The 16,613-nt window shown below is 40.5% G+C and overlaps 2 protein-coding genes across 3 annotated transcripts in view; one reads left to right on the forward strand and one right to left on the reverse strand.

Annotated features, from left to right (window-relative positions):
* The window catches only part of znf385a (zinc finger protein 385A), a 96,746-nt gene extending 84,347 nt beyond the window's left edge, over positions 1-12,399 (reverse strand). Inside the window, exon 1 of one of the 2 annotated variants that reach the window (XM_016673677.1) lies at positions 11,970-12,399. In XM_016673677.1, the coding sequence (XP_016529163.1) occupies positions 11,970-11,982 (13 nt within the window). In that variant the 5' untranslated portion in view covers positions 11,983-12,399. Of the gene's footprint in view, positions 1-1,569; positions 1,798-11,969 lie in introns of those variants that run through there. The other variant, XM_007556614.2, reaches the window with a different exon arrangement.
* A 1,193-nt stretch (positions 12,400-13,592) lies between these two features.
* On the forward strand, positions 13,593-16,613 carry birc5b (baculoviral IAP repeat containing 5b). Its single transcript, XM_007556617.2, has 4 exons — positions 13,593-13,832; positions 14,856-14,965; positions 15,694-15,814; positions 15,910-16,613. Exons 1-4 carry the CDS (start codon positions 13,707-13,709, stop codon positions 15,997-15,999), a joined length of 447 nt encoding a protein of 148 aa, XP_007556679.1. The 5' UTR covers positions 13,593-13,706; the 3' UTR covers positions 16,000-16,613.

A 16,613-nucleotide genomic window follows, 5' to 3' on the forward strand; every position in this document is an offset into this window, starting at 1 on the left:
TATGAAAACTTTTTTGCCTGTTTCATATCTTCAGGGAGGTTCATTCAAATTATTTTCTTGATCAGAAATTATTTTTTCACATTTGGACTTTGAAAAAGTTTTTTTCTTAATAATTGACATAATAATTTGAAACATGCATTTTGCATTTACTATGGCTTACTGTGCCAGAACCTCACTTCAAAAGTTCATATCTACCCCTCTAATCAGCATAAGCACTGGTTTGCTATTAGACATGAAGATAAAGTGTTTTGAAGTAAGTTACAGGATTATAATTTAAATGAGGTCAATATGCTGTAAAAAAATCTGCAGTGAAAGCAATATAGCCTGAGTGTGTTTCTGCAAAGGCCCTCATTGCAAAGATAAATTCCACATTTTATGACTTTTGCTTAGACTCCTTAACAGTTAAAACTGACAGCATAATAACTACCTTAAGCTAAAACCATTAAAGTGGCGTAGCTTTGCTGCTGTTAACACATCCAGGTCGAATATCATTTACTGCAGCTGCTACCACCTGCAACCCAAACAAGACAGTACTCGTCTAATTGCTAAGTCAAAATATTCACTTTTGACCAGCTGCAAAACAAGAAAAAAAATCAGGGCACAATTCGGTAAAACCCAACTTTTTTATATATATATACACTTCATAGCTTTCGCTAACTCTACATGCACGCTCTTCAATATGCATACCTCTGCCAGCCCTCACAGCCGAGAGTCTGCACGACTCCCTATAATCATTAAAGATGTCTGCATGAAAAACATGCCTGCCGGGTGGGCAGAGAAGCAGAGTGGTGCCTGAATCAGCCCAGGCATGCGTTAAAACAAAGTGGCCTCTCCTTCAGAGCACATAGCAACACAGACAAACACACATACACACACACACACGTTTGCAATGCTGAGTCCCCCGCTCACACACAGTCTCATAGAAACGGCCATACACAAATGAGAATACTCTAGAACACCTATATCTATCCAATTTAAACAGTAGCTGGACTCATCCTCCGTGTGAATGCACACAGAAGTCCCTCCTTCAAGCATGGCCAGTATGAGAGCAGCATACTAAAGAAGAAACTGCTAGCAGGCTGACTCAAAGCAAAGCAACAGTGCAAGATTAACTGCAAACTAACATGTCCTGCATACTGGAGACTGGCTCATTCCCTGTAAATGGTCACGTTAGTTTTTTTTCAAGAGGCTGTATTATCTCAAGAGATGAAATTCCCCCACGTGGTCCTCTCTATTTGTATAAATGTCCATCCCTTATCAGCAAGTTTGGACAAAAGCATCCCTGTCAGCTCTCCTCCTCTGGCACCACACGCATGTCTGGTCATGTGACCAAACAGCTCCGAAACACTTTGACCTTCACTGTCATCACTCACACCTGCCTCAGTAATGGCACACTACTGTCGTAATTACGCACGCTGACCATGACTTTAAAGGGTTTATCCAAGCGGAGCAGACGGAGCAGAACATGGCATTAATCAGGAGCTGCTGGTGGCCAAGTTTAAATAGGGATTAGTGGCTGACCTCACCAAAAATCCCATGCACTGAAAAAAAGAAAGACAGATAACTCACCCAGAATCATGCTGTGTGGGTTTGTGTTGCCTTTGGTATCCCCTGGGGTTGGCAGGTGTTTCCCCCCACTTGCCCGAGTCTCTCCTGCTTTCGCCGAGAGACAACAACAAAAAGCTCAAAAAAAAAAAAAAAAAAAAAAAAAAAAAAAATTCTGTCGTCCCCCCCCCTTCCACTCTCCGGAAAGAGGCAACTCAGAGAGGCAGTGCTGGATGTGGAGACAGACTGCTGCTGCTGCTGCTGCTGCACATGTCGTCCCTTGCGCCTGCCCTCTCCAGGTGAAAGACTGTGTGTGTGGAACAGAGAGAGCGTGGGTGCTCTTGCGAGTGTGTGTGTGGATATGTTAGTGCGCGAATGAGGAGGAGGGGGGGGTCCAGTGTTTCTGCAGCGGTGGCTCAGGTATGCCTGAGGACAGTGTAAGGAACAGAGGACGGTGAAGGGGAGAAAGAGAGGAGAGCGAGGGGGGTAAGGGGGTTGAGCCTAAAGTGTGACAGCCAATCACAAGGGGGAGGGCTACAGAGCCCTGATCTTCTACTCCACAGCAGCCAAGAGGAAATGCAGTGGTCTCCAGCAAACAGCTGACAAGCACTTTCCTTTCATCTGTACCATTTCACAGGAGGCTTCAAAAGAAGAAGAAGAAAAAAAAAACTGGGGAACGTCCTCCTTGCTATGTAAAGTCAGCACCTGCTTTGGTCTCGCACAGAAAACACACACACACACACACACACACACACGCACACACACACACACACACACACACACACACACTCTCTTTTCCCAGTCTCACTTTCTCTCTGCTTCTTGTTTTTGGGACTGGGTATAACCTAAAGGCACCTTACATGCCTCTGCTCTGATTGGTGGCAGACTTGGCCAATGGGAGCGACGGCACACACTTGTCATCATGCAGAGTGTAAGTCATGAAGAAGAGACGGAGCTTGACTGAAAATGCCATCTCCCTCTCATTTTTCACATTCACCCCCCTATAAGAGCCCAGTCTCCCACATCTGTTTACAGCACTTGTTGTTCTCCACCTCTTCCCTCTCCTGCCCTCCCCTCTTTCTCTGTCCTTTGACTCCACACCTATGTGGACTTGTTAAAGGATTAACCTTTTATTTGTCCTTCTCTCCTTCCATCTCCTGACCCTTTCAAGCAAAGTTAGACGTTTTATCATCTGAGCTTTTGTCAGAGGGATTGGAATTCAGACTGGGAGAGCGGTGGGGGAAGAGAGGAGTGGTGGGTGGGTGGGGGTGATGCCAGGCAAAAAAAAAAAGAAGAGATGAAATGGGAAGCGACAGAGCGGAGGAAGCAGAAAAAGGAGGGGGAGAGATTAAACTAAACACAAACTGACAGAGGGATGAAGAGACGTGGAGAGACAAGAAGAGACGACCAGAAGGAAACGCAGACAAAGAGAGAGGAAAGCTGTCAGACCCAGGAGAGAATTAAACAGGACCTCAGCAAAGCAGTCACTAATTGAAGAGGAGATTCGCAGACAGTTGTTTTATGGTCCAATTCCACCACACTAAAAAGCCACTCAGAAAAATGTCCGCTGTCATGTTCCCGAACTGCTCTCTCCTTCCAGTTTCCCCTTTATGAAGGAGAAATCATAGGACAGCGTGGGAGAGACGTTTTCTAAAATCACAGCCCCGACGTTACCGAGTAGCTCGGTGCATTAGAGAAGGCTTAACAAAACTGTCAAAAAAACTAATCCCCTTGGGCAGGCCTGCTTGCAAACACAACAGATATAACCACGTGAGCCTGGGGCGACAGCAGAAAGCTGTCTGATGTTCATGGAGTCTCCCCTCGTCCTGCTTTCTCTTTTTGCTTTTTTATTTTCTAACTGTACTCTCTCACTTCCATTCTCACGCTCTCAGGCTGAGGCTGTGAGTCAAAGGATGTTGGAGTGAATACTAAGGAGATGGGCTGACACCTCTCTGTGAAGGAGCTCCGCTGCATACCTCCATGGTACCTTGGAAATCTGTTTGTACCCCTTGAACTTTAGTGTGTTTTGTTTTAATTGTATGAGATATATAGCAAAGTGGAAGAAATGTATGATGTGTGATTTTTAAAAACTTTTGTCAATAGAATTTAGGAAATTATGCCATTCAGTGTATTTTACTTTGATACCCCAGAAATAAATATAGTGCAGTGAATAGAAGTCACTTTATCACCAAATTAGAAAATTCAAATTCAATTCAAATTCAAAAATACTTCATTTGTCACAAAGGGAAATTAAATAATGAAATGATGTCAGACTTATACAGTCCTTTTCAATCCTCAAAGGGTTCTCAAAGACGCTTTTATACATAAAACCAGTCATTTCCATTCATGCACTGATAAGTGGCAATCTACTGGATTGTAGCCACAGCTGCCCAGCCTGCCACTGGCTTCTGCCATCAGCCCTTCTGATCAACACCAGCAGGCAAGGTGGGTCAAGTGTCTTTCCCTGGGACACAACAGAAGTGGGTGGAGCAACAATTGAATCGTCCACTTGTAGGGCAAACTCCTACCGCCGTCGCCACCATCACACCCGAAAAGTAAAAAAGGAAAAAGTCCACCTGTGTAGTTAAATTTTAGTATCAATCCTGCTGTTCTGTGTGTGTCTCAGAGGTTTGCAAAAGTTAATTAGCAAACCTAACTCACCTTAACAGGTGAATTACCTTAAAAGATCATCTACCTTGGTCGTTTTTTGGTATGAGTGAAGACATTTCTGGAAACAGTGCCATATTTGTTAGGAATTTTTGATAAAGGACAAATTCTGAGATTGTTTTTTAGAGAAACTCTTATCTAGTATTAGCAAGGTGGAGCAGTTGGTAGCACATTTCCCTTTAAGCCAGAAGGTCCTAGGTTCGAATCGAGGCCTGGGGTATTTCTACGTGGATATTTTATGTTCTTCCAATAGTCAAGAAACATTATTGCTAGTTGTGAGTGTATCTATGCCTATGTTGCCCCATGATGAACTCCAGCTCTTGCCCAATGACCACTGATAGGTACCAGGTCCTGCATTACCTTTGATGGCAGCAAATATTCATCCCATCATTCATAGATGATGGGATAAATAAAAGGAAGTATATTAGAAACTTGTGTAGACATGGACACCGAAACTGACTAATCTTCCAAAATTGTTCCTGTAAAGAAACCACAAGACATCTTGCAAGCATATGGAAGAAGACCCTCTAGTCAGGCAGAATTAAACTAATTTTGGTGGACCTTCTCTTGCAAAACAACATGTTTTTATGGAAAGACAACACCTCACATCATACTGAACACCCCATATATGGGTGAAATGTGATCTTACAGAATCATACAGGAGGATGATATTCTTCAGTATGGACAGGAGGGCGCTCTGAGTTATTTGACCAGAAGACTGATCAAACTAAATACTGGGCAGCTCCTGAAGCATCAGTGAGTTGCAGTTCTCATTTTGGTCCCTGCTCCAACGCAGCGGACACAAAATCTACAAAGGCTTGGAAATATTCCGTCATTTCATTCAGGAGTGTTAAACCGGGAACAAATCTTAAACATTATGACACATCCTCCTAACTACAGTCATTACTGTGATAGAAGCTCAAGAAGACATGAGACTGGGGCAGATGTTCACCTTATATCAGATCAACAACCCTAATCATTGCAGCAAAATGTGAACGTCAATGATTGAAATGCTTCTTACAGAGAAAACATTTTGAAAACCATACATCATTTTCCTTGCACTTGACAATTATGCACAAATTTGTGTTAGTTCTTCACATGAAATTCAATGCTTGGCTCCAATGTGACAAAATGTAAAAGGATTCAAGGGGCTTAAATTGTTTTGAAAGACGCTGTATGACTTTGTAGGTAAACAGAGGCACACTTTAATGCCACAAACACCCACTCACGCTTATCAGAGACTGTATAAAATCCTATGACAAAAAGCTCCAAGAAAGAAAGCACCTGCAGATATATATGCAAATATCACCTAGAATCAAAGAGAAACATATCAACAGAGTCCCTCACCAGCATTTCGGGCAACCGAGCAAACAATTTGTTGAAAAGAACAGGAATTCAGGTCTTGGATGAACCCAAACACTCTGTGTTCTGCAGGAACAGGACTGACCACTGAGAATATGTGTTTCTCAAAATGGGTTACAAGCAGGTGGAATGATAGTTAACATCAATAAAATTGTGTGTGTATGTTTCTCTGGGCATTCAACCTGTGTGTGTGTGGGGGGCTGGGGGGGGAGGGTGTGTGTGTGTGTGTGACAAAGAGAGACATAAAAAGAGCTGAGATAGGGTTTCTTCATTAGTTGTGTTGGTATCAATAATTCAGAGCTGGTCCTTGTTGGCGTTCAATGGGCCGAGGGCTAATGTGCTGTCAGGCCAACAGGGGCCCAGGACTGAGTGCCACTTTAATGGATGTCATGATGAGAGGGTGAAATTGGAGCATGGGTATCCTGTATCATCCATAGGCAAGAAAACCGGGCAAGGAAAACGCAGGGGAGGAAAGTCAAGGGACAGGGGAAGGGTGAGGGTCACTGGGGAGGGGACAGATGAGACGACTGGGCAGGTAGAGGAGCAAGAAGTTGGTAGATGAATGAACTGAGATCAAGTAAAGAAGGTGTACTACTACCATATAATGAAACAGGTAATAATAAAATTATTTCGAGGCAAATACTGCTCAAAATCCAATAGCATTATTTATTATTACAAATATTCTACATTATTATTATTTTTTTATTTCTATATGGTTTATGTCAGGGTTCTCCAACCTTCCACAATCACTTTCAATAGCTTTGACTAAGAACCAGGTAATTTAGATTTAAGAGCAGTTTTATCATGGAATAATTGGATTTTCACAACATAATGTCAATAAAAGTAGCAATAATTTTTTTCTGGATTAACTTTTTCTACTTTAAGTTGGAAGCTATATACTTTTTATACATTGTTTATACATACGATACATTTTTATCCCATACAATTTTATTTTTACTAAAGTTTTAGAGGTTTTTCTCTTCCATAATAGTGGTTCTTTAAAAATCTATAGCATCTATTTATCAAAAAATGATAAACAGTTATAAAGGTCATGTGATATTTGTGGCTCTAAACGTGTTTTATTTTACTGAGAGCAAAAATGACTCATTAAGACTGCAGACTCCTGGGATACGTTTTAAAAGTTTTAGAAATTTGTACCATTTCTGAATTTTCTCAATATAGAAATATGTTTCCTCAGTTCTTTAAATAACTGAGGAAACAGCTATTAACACATAAAATAGATTTATGTGTCTATTCATTTTTATTCTCTTTCTCAATGGGCTCTTTGCACGTACGGCGCTGACTTCACGTCTGCATGAGCGAAATAGGGGTTTCTTTCCACTTTGACTTACCATGACAGCTAGAAAATACAAAGACGAATTTCAGACGCACAGCAATACTACGAACATTGTTGTCTTCCTAATATAATGGGTTTTTAAGTTTTCATGGACCCTGAATTAAGAAGACGGTGGCTTGTAAATATTCGTAGACCACCTGTTAAAGTTAACGCCGCACAGCAAACTTTGCAGCCTTCACTTCACTCCGGATCAGCTTCTTCAGCCTAAAACTACGGAGGGAGACGGGTGGTAAATAAAGGAGCCGTCCCTGTGTTATTTCCATGCAATCACTTCTGTATTCAGTCTGAAAGAGTGAGAATATGGGAACGACCAGCAGACCAGAGCCAGACAGCCGAGCAACTGATCCGCCTGCACACACCGCTGAAAACACGTCCTATTCGAGCTCTTCACAAGAAACATGCGATGGTAATAAAACTAAATAACACTGAGACCTTAAGAAAAACGTCAATTTTTTCTAAAAGCAACGACTTTGAACCTGAACAGTCAGCTGAACTGGAACTCTGACACCAGAGCTGCTCTACTTTTAAGCTATGGGGCTTGTTGTGCTTCGAAGCAAAAAGCCTCCCCTCCAACCCCTCGTTACTTGGTCTCTGTTTGACACCAACGACAATAAACACATATAATATACTTGAAAATAAGTACAAATTGAGGTAAAAACATTGTCTGTTAGAAGTGATTAAAAATGTTTAGATAATAGCACAATTTTTACAAGAAAAGTGTCCGAGAATATTGCCTACTAGCATAAGCTAACGTTAATGTTAGCCACAAAGTTTAAAGAAGGTTAAACTCACCTTGGTATCTGTGAATGTATAACGAGGCGTACATCTTAAAACCTTTCTCCAGCTTACTTGTTGGGGCTTCGAGTCAATGTACATCATTAATGGTCACCTTGGGCAAGCCCTGCAAGCACCTATAGCAGGGGTGCCCAAAGCTGGTCCTCGAGGTCCGGCATCCTGCATGTTTTAGTTCTCTCCCTAGTGGTAGTAACAACCTTTTCAGCATGTCAATGTTTTTCTTAAGCCTTCTAATGAGCCATTATTTGATGCAGGTGTGCTAAACCAGGGAGAGAACTAAAACATGCAGGATGCCGGTCCTCAGGACCGACTTTGGGCACCTCTGACCTACAGTGTAAAAAAATGCCATTTTCAATAGACCGGAAACGACCGAGGCGCTTATCCCCGAACACGGAAGGTGTAGATTTCAGTACCCTGCCTGAACAACACAAACAAAATGCTTAAGAGAAGTGAGTTATTATACACCTGACCTGAAGAACAACTGAATTACCTAGAGTTTTTGAAACACCCACGATACTCTGTAGATCCTATGCTGTTGTCCACATTCGTGTGTGGTGGTGAAATTTTATCAGAGTTGTTAGCTGTCATTTGTCTAAATTTCTCCCTGAGCTGCAGGATACATGAGTCACCTCGCCACCCACCCACTCGCAGTCATGTTCCAGAAATGCCTATTTTGACTTTAAGTGCCACAGAGACGCCATTATAAAACAATTTTTGTTGACCAAGCTCTGATCTCTGTATCTATTGTTTAATATGAAGTAAAATACTGATTTTTACACATCAGTTTTATTCTTGGAAAGTCGAGCAAAGTGCAACACTGTGCTTACAAGCTGAATTGGAGTTTGCTGACCTCTGTTGGTCCGATCAGGTCAACACAGGAGTAAATACTATGCTCAAGAAGTCCAAGATTCCTAAAATTATTCCCACAGAGCAGTGAGACTGATCCCAGGATGTAAACAAAGTCAAGCTGACACTCTTAAGGGGAAACAGGGAACAACAGAAATGAGAAAACACTGGTTATGCCCCCTAGTCAGAAAACCTTTATAAGCAGGAAAAGTCACTCTGCAAATGAGCCATTGTGGGTTAACAGATCCTGCTACCCTCACTGAAACTTTTATTCTTTTTTATCAGTAGAGTGGGAGACTTTTAATTACCTTGCCGACATATAAGAGTCTTTCACAGAGACGTCAAACTTGAAGGAAAAAGTGCAAACTCTTCCAATAAAGGCAAGATATATCATATTAAGTCTGTCCTGTCAAGGAAACAGACTAAATGTACATTCTCTAAAGGTCAAAAGACATATTTTAACTTATTTCCACGCAGCAGATTGAATTCTCTGACGAATCGCAACATAGATTTTGCTCATATATCAGCAGCTACACATCCGAAGACTGTGACTTTCCACAAATGTTTCTCAGTTCATTTCTCTTTTTAAATAGTACACTGACACATAGTCTGCACTATGACCATATATTATGCATTGGGTGCCTCTTGGCACTGCTGTGATGAATTTAGAGGTTGCCCATGAAGGTCAAAGGTCAGCTGAACAAGCAACATGTAACTCGGCTCTGCATGAAAACAAGCAGCTCTCCAATCCCCTTGAACTGGCTTGAATCTGTAAGTCTGACAGACATATCAGTTTGCCACAGTGAGGGATAATCGTCCCACTAAATTTAGACTATTGATCAGGTGTTGAAATGTGCCGGAAACACAGTCAGCAGGTTGAACGTTTGCATCCGTGTTCAGCTTTTCCTCAGGAATAAATGACTGTGTTGCTGAAGATGTGACTGCTTGGTTGGGATTCAAAAAGGAAAATTTGGACAACAAAGAAATCTGTCACTGCAAAAAGTGGTATGATGTTCCTCAATTTACAAAGAACAAATCTGGCAATTCAAAACTACCCAGTGCAAACATGTTCAGCATTGTTGAATGGTACTGAAGTGGATATTGACTCTCTGAGGTGTGCAGGTCTGAGAACATTCACAGCAATTTGGAGAATCATCCTGTCATGAAGTGTTCGTAGGGTGAACCAAAAATGCAAACAGAAGATGGGAGTATGGATCATACTGAATGTCCTTTAATGATAAAACTGAAAACTTAGAAAAATCACAGGGAACACAGGGATTCAGAGCAGAACAAAAATATAGATCATGGGGAAATACCAGCAAGAAAACACAACGAGTAACGAGCCAGGAGTGAATGAAAGTGTTGTGATTAAATACTGAGAGTGAATGCTGGAACAATAGACCTGATTGGCAAACTGATTGGAAGGAAATGAATCTAAAAAAATAACAAAACAAAGAAACATAAATAAACCAGAACAGCTAAGAAAGGACTAGACACAACAAATAAGCATAATTAGAATCACTAACAAGGAACTGGAGTGAAAAGAAGAAACAAAGCAGAATTAATAGAGATAAGAACTGAAGATCATGAATAACAAAACCCAAAACAAACTCAAAAAACCCAAGATTCTAATACATCATACATGCTTCATTTATATCCCTTCATTTATTAGCTTAGTTTCATTGCTCGTCTGAGTGGATTTATATTTTTCTTGAATAAAATTTCTCCTCACTGTAAACCTTAAGTCATGAAGACAGGTAGGGAGAGTTAGGGATTTCCCAGGATGTGCTGATATGTGAGCACAGGAGGTTTTGGCTGACTTGTGAATCCACACTTGCCTGCAGAGATGGAGAATGTAGATGTTGACCGTCACATTCTCACACACCCCTGACATTTTTACACCACCGCTGGTGGACAGCATGTCCTTCTTTCTAGACGTACTCACATCACACATTTAGTGCAAAATCGCTCATATAATTCAAACATTTTTGATTGCAACTCATGGAAAGTTAGCTAAAGTAAATGTAACATTTATGCTCTAAGGTGACGCTTTATTTTAGTTTGTGAGAGTATTTATGAAGACAATGAACGCATTTCTTTTGCTCTCCAAATCTCAACCTATTTTTAAAGCTCTGACATTCCTCACCTGAGTGAAAACCAGAATCAGCATTTTCCTTGCGTCATACTTTAGTCTGTATTCTTTCAGACTTTCCTCAGACCACACATTAGTTAATTCTATGTGATTAGACAACAAAATATTAGTTAAAGCTATAATATAGATGAATGAGACTGACTCAGCATGCTGGTACTTTTCAAAATCACTGATGGCACAGTTATTTAAACCCTAACATTAATACAACCCCCTTTTGCTATTTGGGCTGCGCTTAGTCTTCTATCGCATTTCAGCATTTGACCGAACAGCAACGACATTTCTCTTTCTAAGCTTCTCTAGGCCACTCAGAGATCCATTTCTTTATTTTTCTCCTCACCTCACCCTTCAGCTCTTTGAAAGAATCTCAGGCTGAAAACTGACCTGACCATGGAAAAAGCTTGATTCTGTGTTTGTTTTCACATTTTCATCTTCATTTGGCTAGCTGATTTGGATCCTGTTAGTGAAACCTTTTAGTTTTCTCACAGATGCTATGAGATTATTATTTAAAATGCTCTGATAAGTTAAGGAGTTTATGAAGCTGTGCACTTTAGAAAGATTGCAGAGGCCTTTTTAAGACATACAGGCCCAAAGCATCACAGATCCAACACCTTACCTAACAATGACCATGATGAACTTTTCCAAATATTCATTATTTATTTTCATTCACTCCCATCTGGAGCTTTTGTTCACAAAAGTCCAATCTTTGTCTTGTCAGACCAATCAAAGTCCCCCCACAGATTTATATTTGTGAGGGTAGAAGGTTTTTTTTTTCTGGTATGCTTCTTATGCTTATTATGGAAACTTGGTAATTCTTCCAGTTAGCTTCAGAAATTTTCTCTGATCTCACAATGGAAAAATAAATGTCTGCTACAGTCTAGAGGTGTTACCAGTGGCAAATCAAAATCAAGTGCTTCTGGGAAGCACAATTTTGAAAAAAAAAAAACAATTATACCAGTGTGTCTGCTCTTTCATTAAAAGATTAATTCTCTTCAGTCCTTTCAACACATATTTACCAGGTGTGCCAATAATATGGCCAGGACTTCAGGCATATTATCTTGTCAACACAAAATGTTCTGAGTCCTGTCTGAACAGGAGAATTTTTGCCCCGTCGAAAAGATTTTGCCGTTCAAAACTTGATTTTTTTTTTTTTTAAGTAAAGAAAACTCCTCAGAGAGAAAAAAAAAGTGTGAATTGTAATGGAGACACACACACAAGCACTGGAAGTTGACGGAGTTCATCTCTTACCTGTGCTCCACATTGGCTACACCTTTGATCCCCCGGTCCTCTGTGACTTAATCAAATGTCCAGTCCTTGCAAGGAAAAGCTGGTGAACGTTTATAAATCCCTGCCCACCAGCAAAACTGTGTGGACCTCTACAAACGAAAGAAGAAAGCTCAAGTCCTCATGGATATTAAAGGTTTCCAGATTGGCACATGCAAACGGCAGGTATGATGGCTGTCCAAGGGGACATGTGGACATAGAGACGACATACACATAGCTTCTGTCACCTCCCATCCACCTCTCTGCATCGTACCTCCTCCCTTCATCCTCTCCCTCCCCCTCAGTGTCGACTCTGTGTGAAAACAAACCCTGTGCAGGAGATTCCAGCAGCTTATCTTAGTAGACCTTAATAGGTGAGGGCAGTTATGTCAGAAGATTGTTTAATGCAGAAGCAGGGAGGCTCCAAGGACCGGATATCAAACGTCTGTGAGGGAACGAGAAAGAAAATCGTGAGGAGATAAATAGAAAACTGAGCAGGTATGATCTGTGACAGAATCTCTAGCAGTTCGAATGTTGTAAAAATCACCCTTTTTTCATCACATGATGGACAAAATGAAAGCAAGTCTAGAGGTTCAAAAATCTTAGATCTCATAAACATGTTTGCCTCACACAAAGTTCGAAAAACAAGAATAACACGGAGAGACCTATGGAAAAATGTCGTGACACAGAGATGCAGGAATTCATAGGTGAGCGCTACCTTCCACGAGGTCCAAAACGCAGGGAGGCCTCTGACCTGACGACCAAACTCTAAACCGGCTGCTCAGCTCAGCCCTACACAGCATCACCTGTGAGAGTAAAGGAAGGCATTAAACCACCAACCCTGTGCCTTATGCTGCAGCCATGCTGTGTCTCGGCTCCTCTGCAGTCTGGGAGGCGAGGCGGTGGATGGGACTCCGGCGCACAGCTGTAAGCACATTTCAGCACTCAAAGGTCTAATGGGTAGTGTTACAGAGACTCGCTGCAGAACAGGTCATCACCATTTCTCACAGCAATAAACAGGCTTGTAAAAGCTTACACTGAAAACAGTTGAACGACTCGCTGTTTGGATTTTGTGTAAATATTTATCCTGCAGTTGTTTTAGCAGCATTTGGAAATTGCAGCTCATGCCTGACAAGTCCATTTCAGAAAGTATAAAGTTCTTTGCAAAAGCATTCATACCCCATAGATCTATTTTACATCACGCTATAGAACCACAAACTTCAATGTATTGTGATATATTGTGAAGTGGAAAAAGAAGCATACATGTCTATAATTTGTCTTTGCAAATGAAAAGCTAAAAAAAAAAGATTTTATTTGTTTTTAGTCTTGTTGACTGTAACCAACTGCCTTTAGAAGTGGCCCAATGTATTAACAACTCAGCTCTTTGAATTACATGCAGGTGGGATGAAGTAACTAATAAATCAATTGTTCAGACACACACACACATTTCTCCCAAAACATACAAAAGTGAACTGAAACGGCATCTTTTATTTGTCAAGCTCAAATGTATATATGTCACAAATGTTAAGGACATATATACACAAAAACTTTACAAGCATTAAGGCCTAAGAAGCAGAGTGAATCTTGTTTTCTCTGCTCTCATTGAGGCCAAAATTGAAAACATCTGTGGAGCTGTGGAGGGCAGCTTGAGCAAGATCTACACAATACTCCTTACTTTGGGAGTTAATTCTATGTTGGACTGAGCCTTGTACTGCTGGAATAATGGAAAGTGTAGATGTGCTGACGACCAGGTATATGACGTTTGACAAAATGTACAGCCATGATCTGCGGGAGCAGAGTTTTAGAGACTGGCCGTTTAGAGAGGAATGCAACTGCACACCTGAAAAGGTAGGAAGGTCTTGGTTTTTTCAGACTGATCTGGATGGGATGTCTTAATCCTTATAAAAAAAAAACCCAATAATATTGGAAATATTAGTTGGTAGCTCTTTGTATTTATCTAAGAATGGAAAAAAAACAGAGTTTGATGATTACTACAAGGGGACCATGTCACACTTACAAATGGAAATTTACTTTAATTTGCAAAATATTAGCAAAAGCAGTTACCGTCGGTACTTTTAGATGTTCAATAGACGTAGTAAATTTTGCTCGTGCAACACAGATGATCAGTGGTTTAATCCCTTACCACTTGGGACAATTAAAAAGTTTAGAAAATACTCATGTGATTAAATAACATTTTAGTGAATTCATCAGATGGAAAATGTATACAGTAATCTTGTCAATAGTTTAATTCACAATTTCATGAAAGGATCATTAGATGGGTTGCAAAAGTTTAGTTTGCATCAACTCAACTGCAAACCAATCAGTGTTTACTCCACCCACTGACTTTGGGTGGAAAATAATTACAGATGCCTTAAAATGTTGAACTATGAAATAAAAAAATAAAAAAAAAAAAACATTTAACCTGGAAGTTGTGTTCATTTCCAGTACACAACTTCTAGGCTGTGTATTGGAGGTTGGATTTAAGAAAAAAAAATCCTGCCAAATCCAATAATATGATTATGTCCTTTGATCCAAGTCATTTACAGCAACTGATTTATAGCTCAGCAGGTGCAAGTTTCAGACGCTTCCCTTCGCCCACCCGGCTCATAGCATGATTGATGAGCTGCCGACACTTGACTTCATGAGTAATGTTCTGTCATGCAACCTCACGCGTTCAAAGGGGAATTATTGCTTTATCCCCATAAAAACTAATCCGGATGCACCTCTTATTTATTTTAGTTTTTTTCTTAATGTTGTTTTATCCCCATAAAAACTAATCCGGATGCACCTCTTATTTATTTTAGTTTTTTTCTTAATGTTGTTTGAAGTATGATTTCAGCCTTTTTTTTTTGTTCTTTTTTTTTTGTTCAGATGGCTAAAGCTGGTTTTGTCCACTGCCCCAGTGACAATGAACCAGACGTCGCCTGCTGTTTCTTCTGTCTGATCGAACTCGAGGGCTGGGAACCTGATGATGATCCATGGTGAGGAGGAAGTACATCATCCTGCAGTCTTATAAATCTACAATCCTGGCTGCAAAAGATAAGACTGACAGAACTCTTGTCTTTGACATAAACTTAATTGCTGTGGTTCTGTAACTTAGTTTTAGATGAGTGATCACATGAAATGTTCCAAATGGATGTAAACTTATGAAAATTTAATCAAGCACTAAAACTTATTGCTCTTTTGTTTCAACCCATCTAAAAATGAACTCTTTTCTATGGAAGAACAGAGCAGGAAGCATTAGTCATGATTGGATGGCAGAAAACGGAGGTAAAGTCATCTTCACAGATGAAGCCCCTTTCAGAATATTCAAGACAGCTGGGGAAAATGACTCTTCAGCTACAAAATGTGATGGTTATGTTAAAGCAAAGTGACCTCAAAATATTTGGGAGGTCACTTCTTAAAGAGGGTTGGTTTACTTGCATCTTGGCCTGAAAACACTGGAATAATGAATGAGCAACTTGGCTCCTGGAGAAGAATGGTGAGGAAGTAAGTTGGGGATGAACAGCAGGGGATTTTGGGTCAAAATCAACCAAACTGAATGCAGATATTTAATTGATTTAACTGTATACCATTTAACTACCTGACAAAATCATCCAGCAACAAAGAAGAGAGAACTTGTGAAACAAAACAAACTTTCTGTCGGTCTCTTTTGAAGCTATTCTTTAACAATCGACACATTGTTCTAAGACATTGTTTTTCTTGTCAGGTTTGAGCACACCAAACGCTCACCCGCTTGTGGATTCCTATCCATGAAGAAAGCAGACTTCACTGAGCTGACCGTGTCTGAATACTGTCAAATGGAAGGTGAAAGGCTGAAGCTCTACATTGTAAGAGGCTGTAAATGGAATATGCTTTTACCGTTACTTCTGCAGTTTTTGGTTATGAATATGAAAATGAATGGTTTTTTTTTCCTTCTCTTCAGAGGAAGATTTCTCATAAGATGATGGCGTACTTGCGTGACGACATGGATAAAGTGCTTGATCGCCTAAAATCTCAGCTGGAGACAATATAATAGGTTTTAGTCATAAATATAAAGTATAAATGCTGAAAAAAAAGTGTTCTTATGAAAATGCATTTCAACTAATAAAGTTTCCATTTGCAGTACTGTCTCTGACCACATGGTGGGGGCTTTGAGCTTTAAGTATGAAATCAGTGTCTAACAGTGCTTCACAGAATTCTCCATAGGAAACCTCACAAGTGTCATCTGATATGAAAGCCTACATTGAGGAGGAGTACAATGTGGGCTATATTCCCCCGTTTCCCTCAAATACTTACCATTTTCCTGAACACACCACCATCTCTACCACATCCTTTCAAACCTTGACCCTGGACAGATGGCCTGAAGCCCCTCCTTTCCAATACCAACTGTTGCCCCAGTAACATCTGTTACATATTGGGGGACAGTGCACACTAAGAGGCCTTGCCAGGACACTTATCTTGCCCTGTGAGGGAGACCCGGGTGGGAGAAGTACTGGAGAATGTTTCCGTTGCCAAGGGAAATTGCAGGAAAGCTGTTTGTGCAACAAATCCTGGACTGCACTTGCACAAAGTACCACCTTTCGCTCTGGAGTTTGCAAATGAATGTAATGGATGGAGGTTCTGGATTAAATTTCTTTCCTTCTCCAA

This window comes from Poecilia formosa, unplaced genomic scaffold, assembly GCF_000485575.1.
Source record: "Poecilia formosa unplaced genomic scaffold, Poecilia_formosa-5.1.2 Scaffold80, whole genome shotgun sequence".
NCBI lineage: Eukaryota > Metazoa > Chordata > Actinopteri > Cyprinodontiformes > Poeciliidae > Poecilia > Poecilia formosa.

Bases quoted from the DNA above. Each gene is read 5' to 3' on its own strand.
- birc5b (XM_007556617.2), top strand. From the start codon at position 13,707: ATGGAAAGTGTAGATGTGCTGACGACCAGGTATATGACGTTTGACAAA. The intron at 13,833-14,855 runs GTAGGAAGGTCT...TTTTTTGTTCAG, and splicing joins GCAACTGCACACCTGAAAAG to ATGGCTAAAGCTGGTTTTGT. The intron at 15,815-15,909 runs GTAAGAGGCTGT...CCTTCTCTTCAG, and splicing joins AAAGGCTGAAGCTCTACATT to AGGAAGATTTCTCATAAGAT.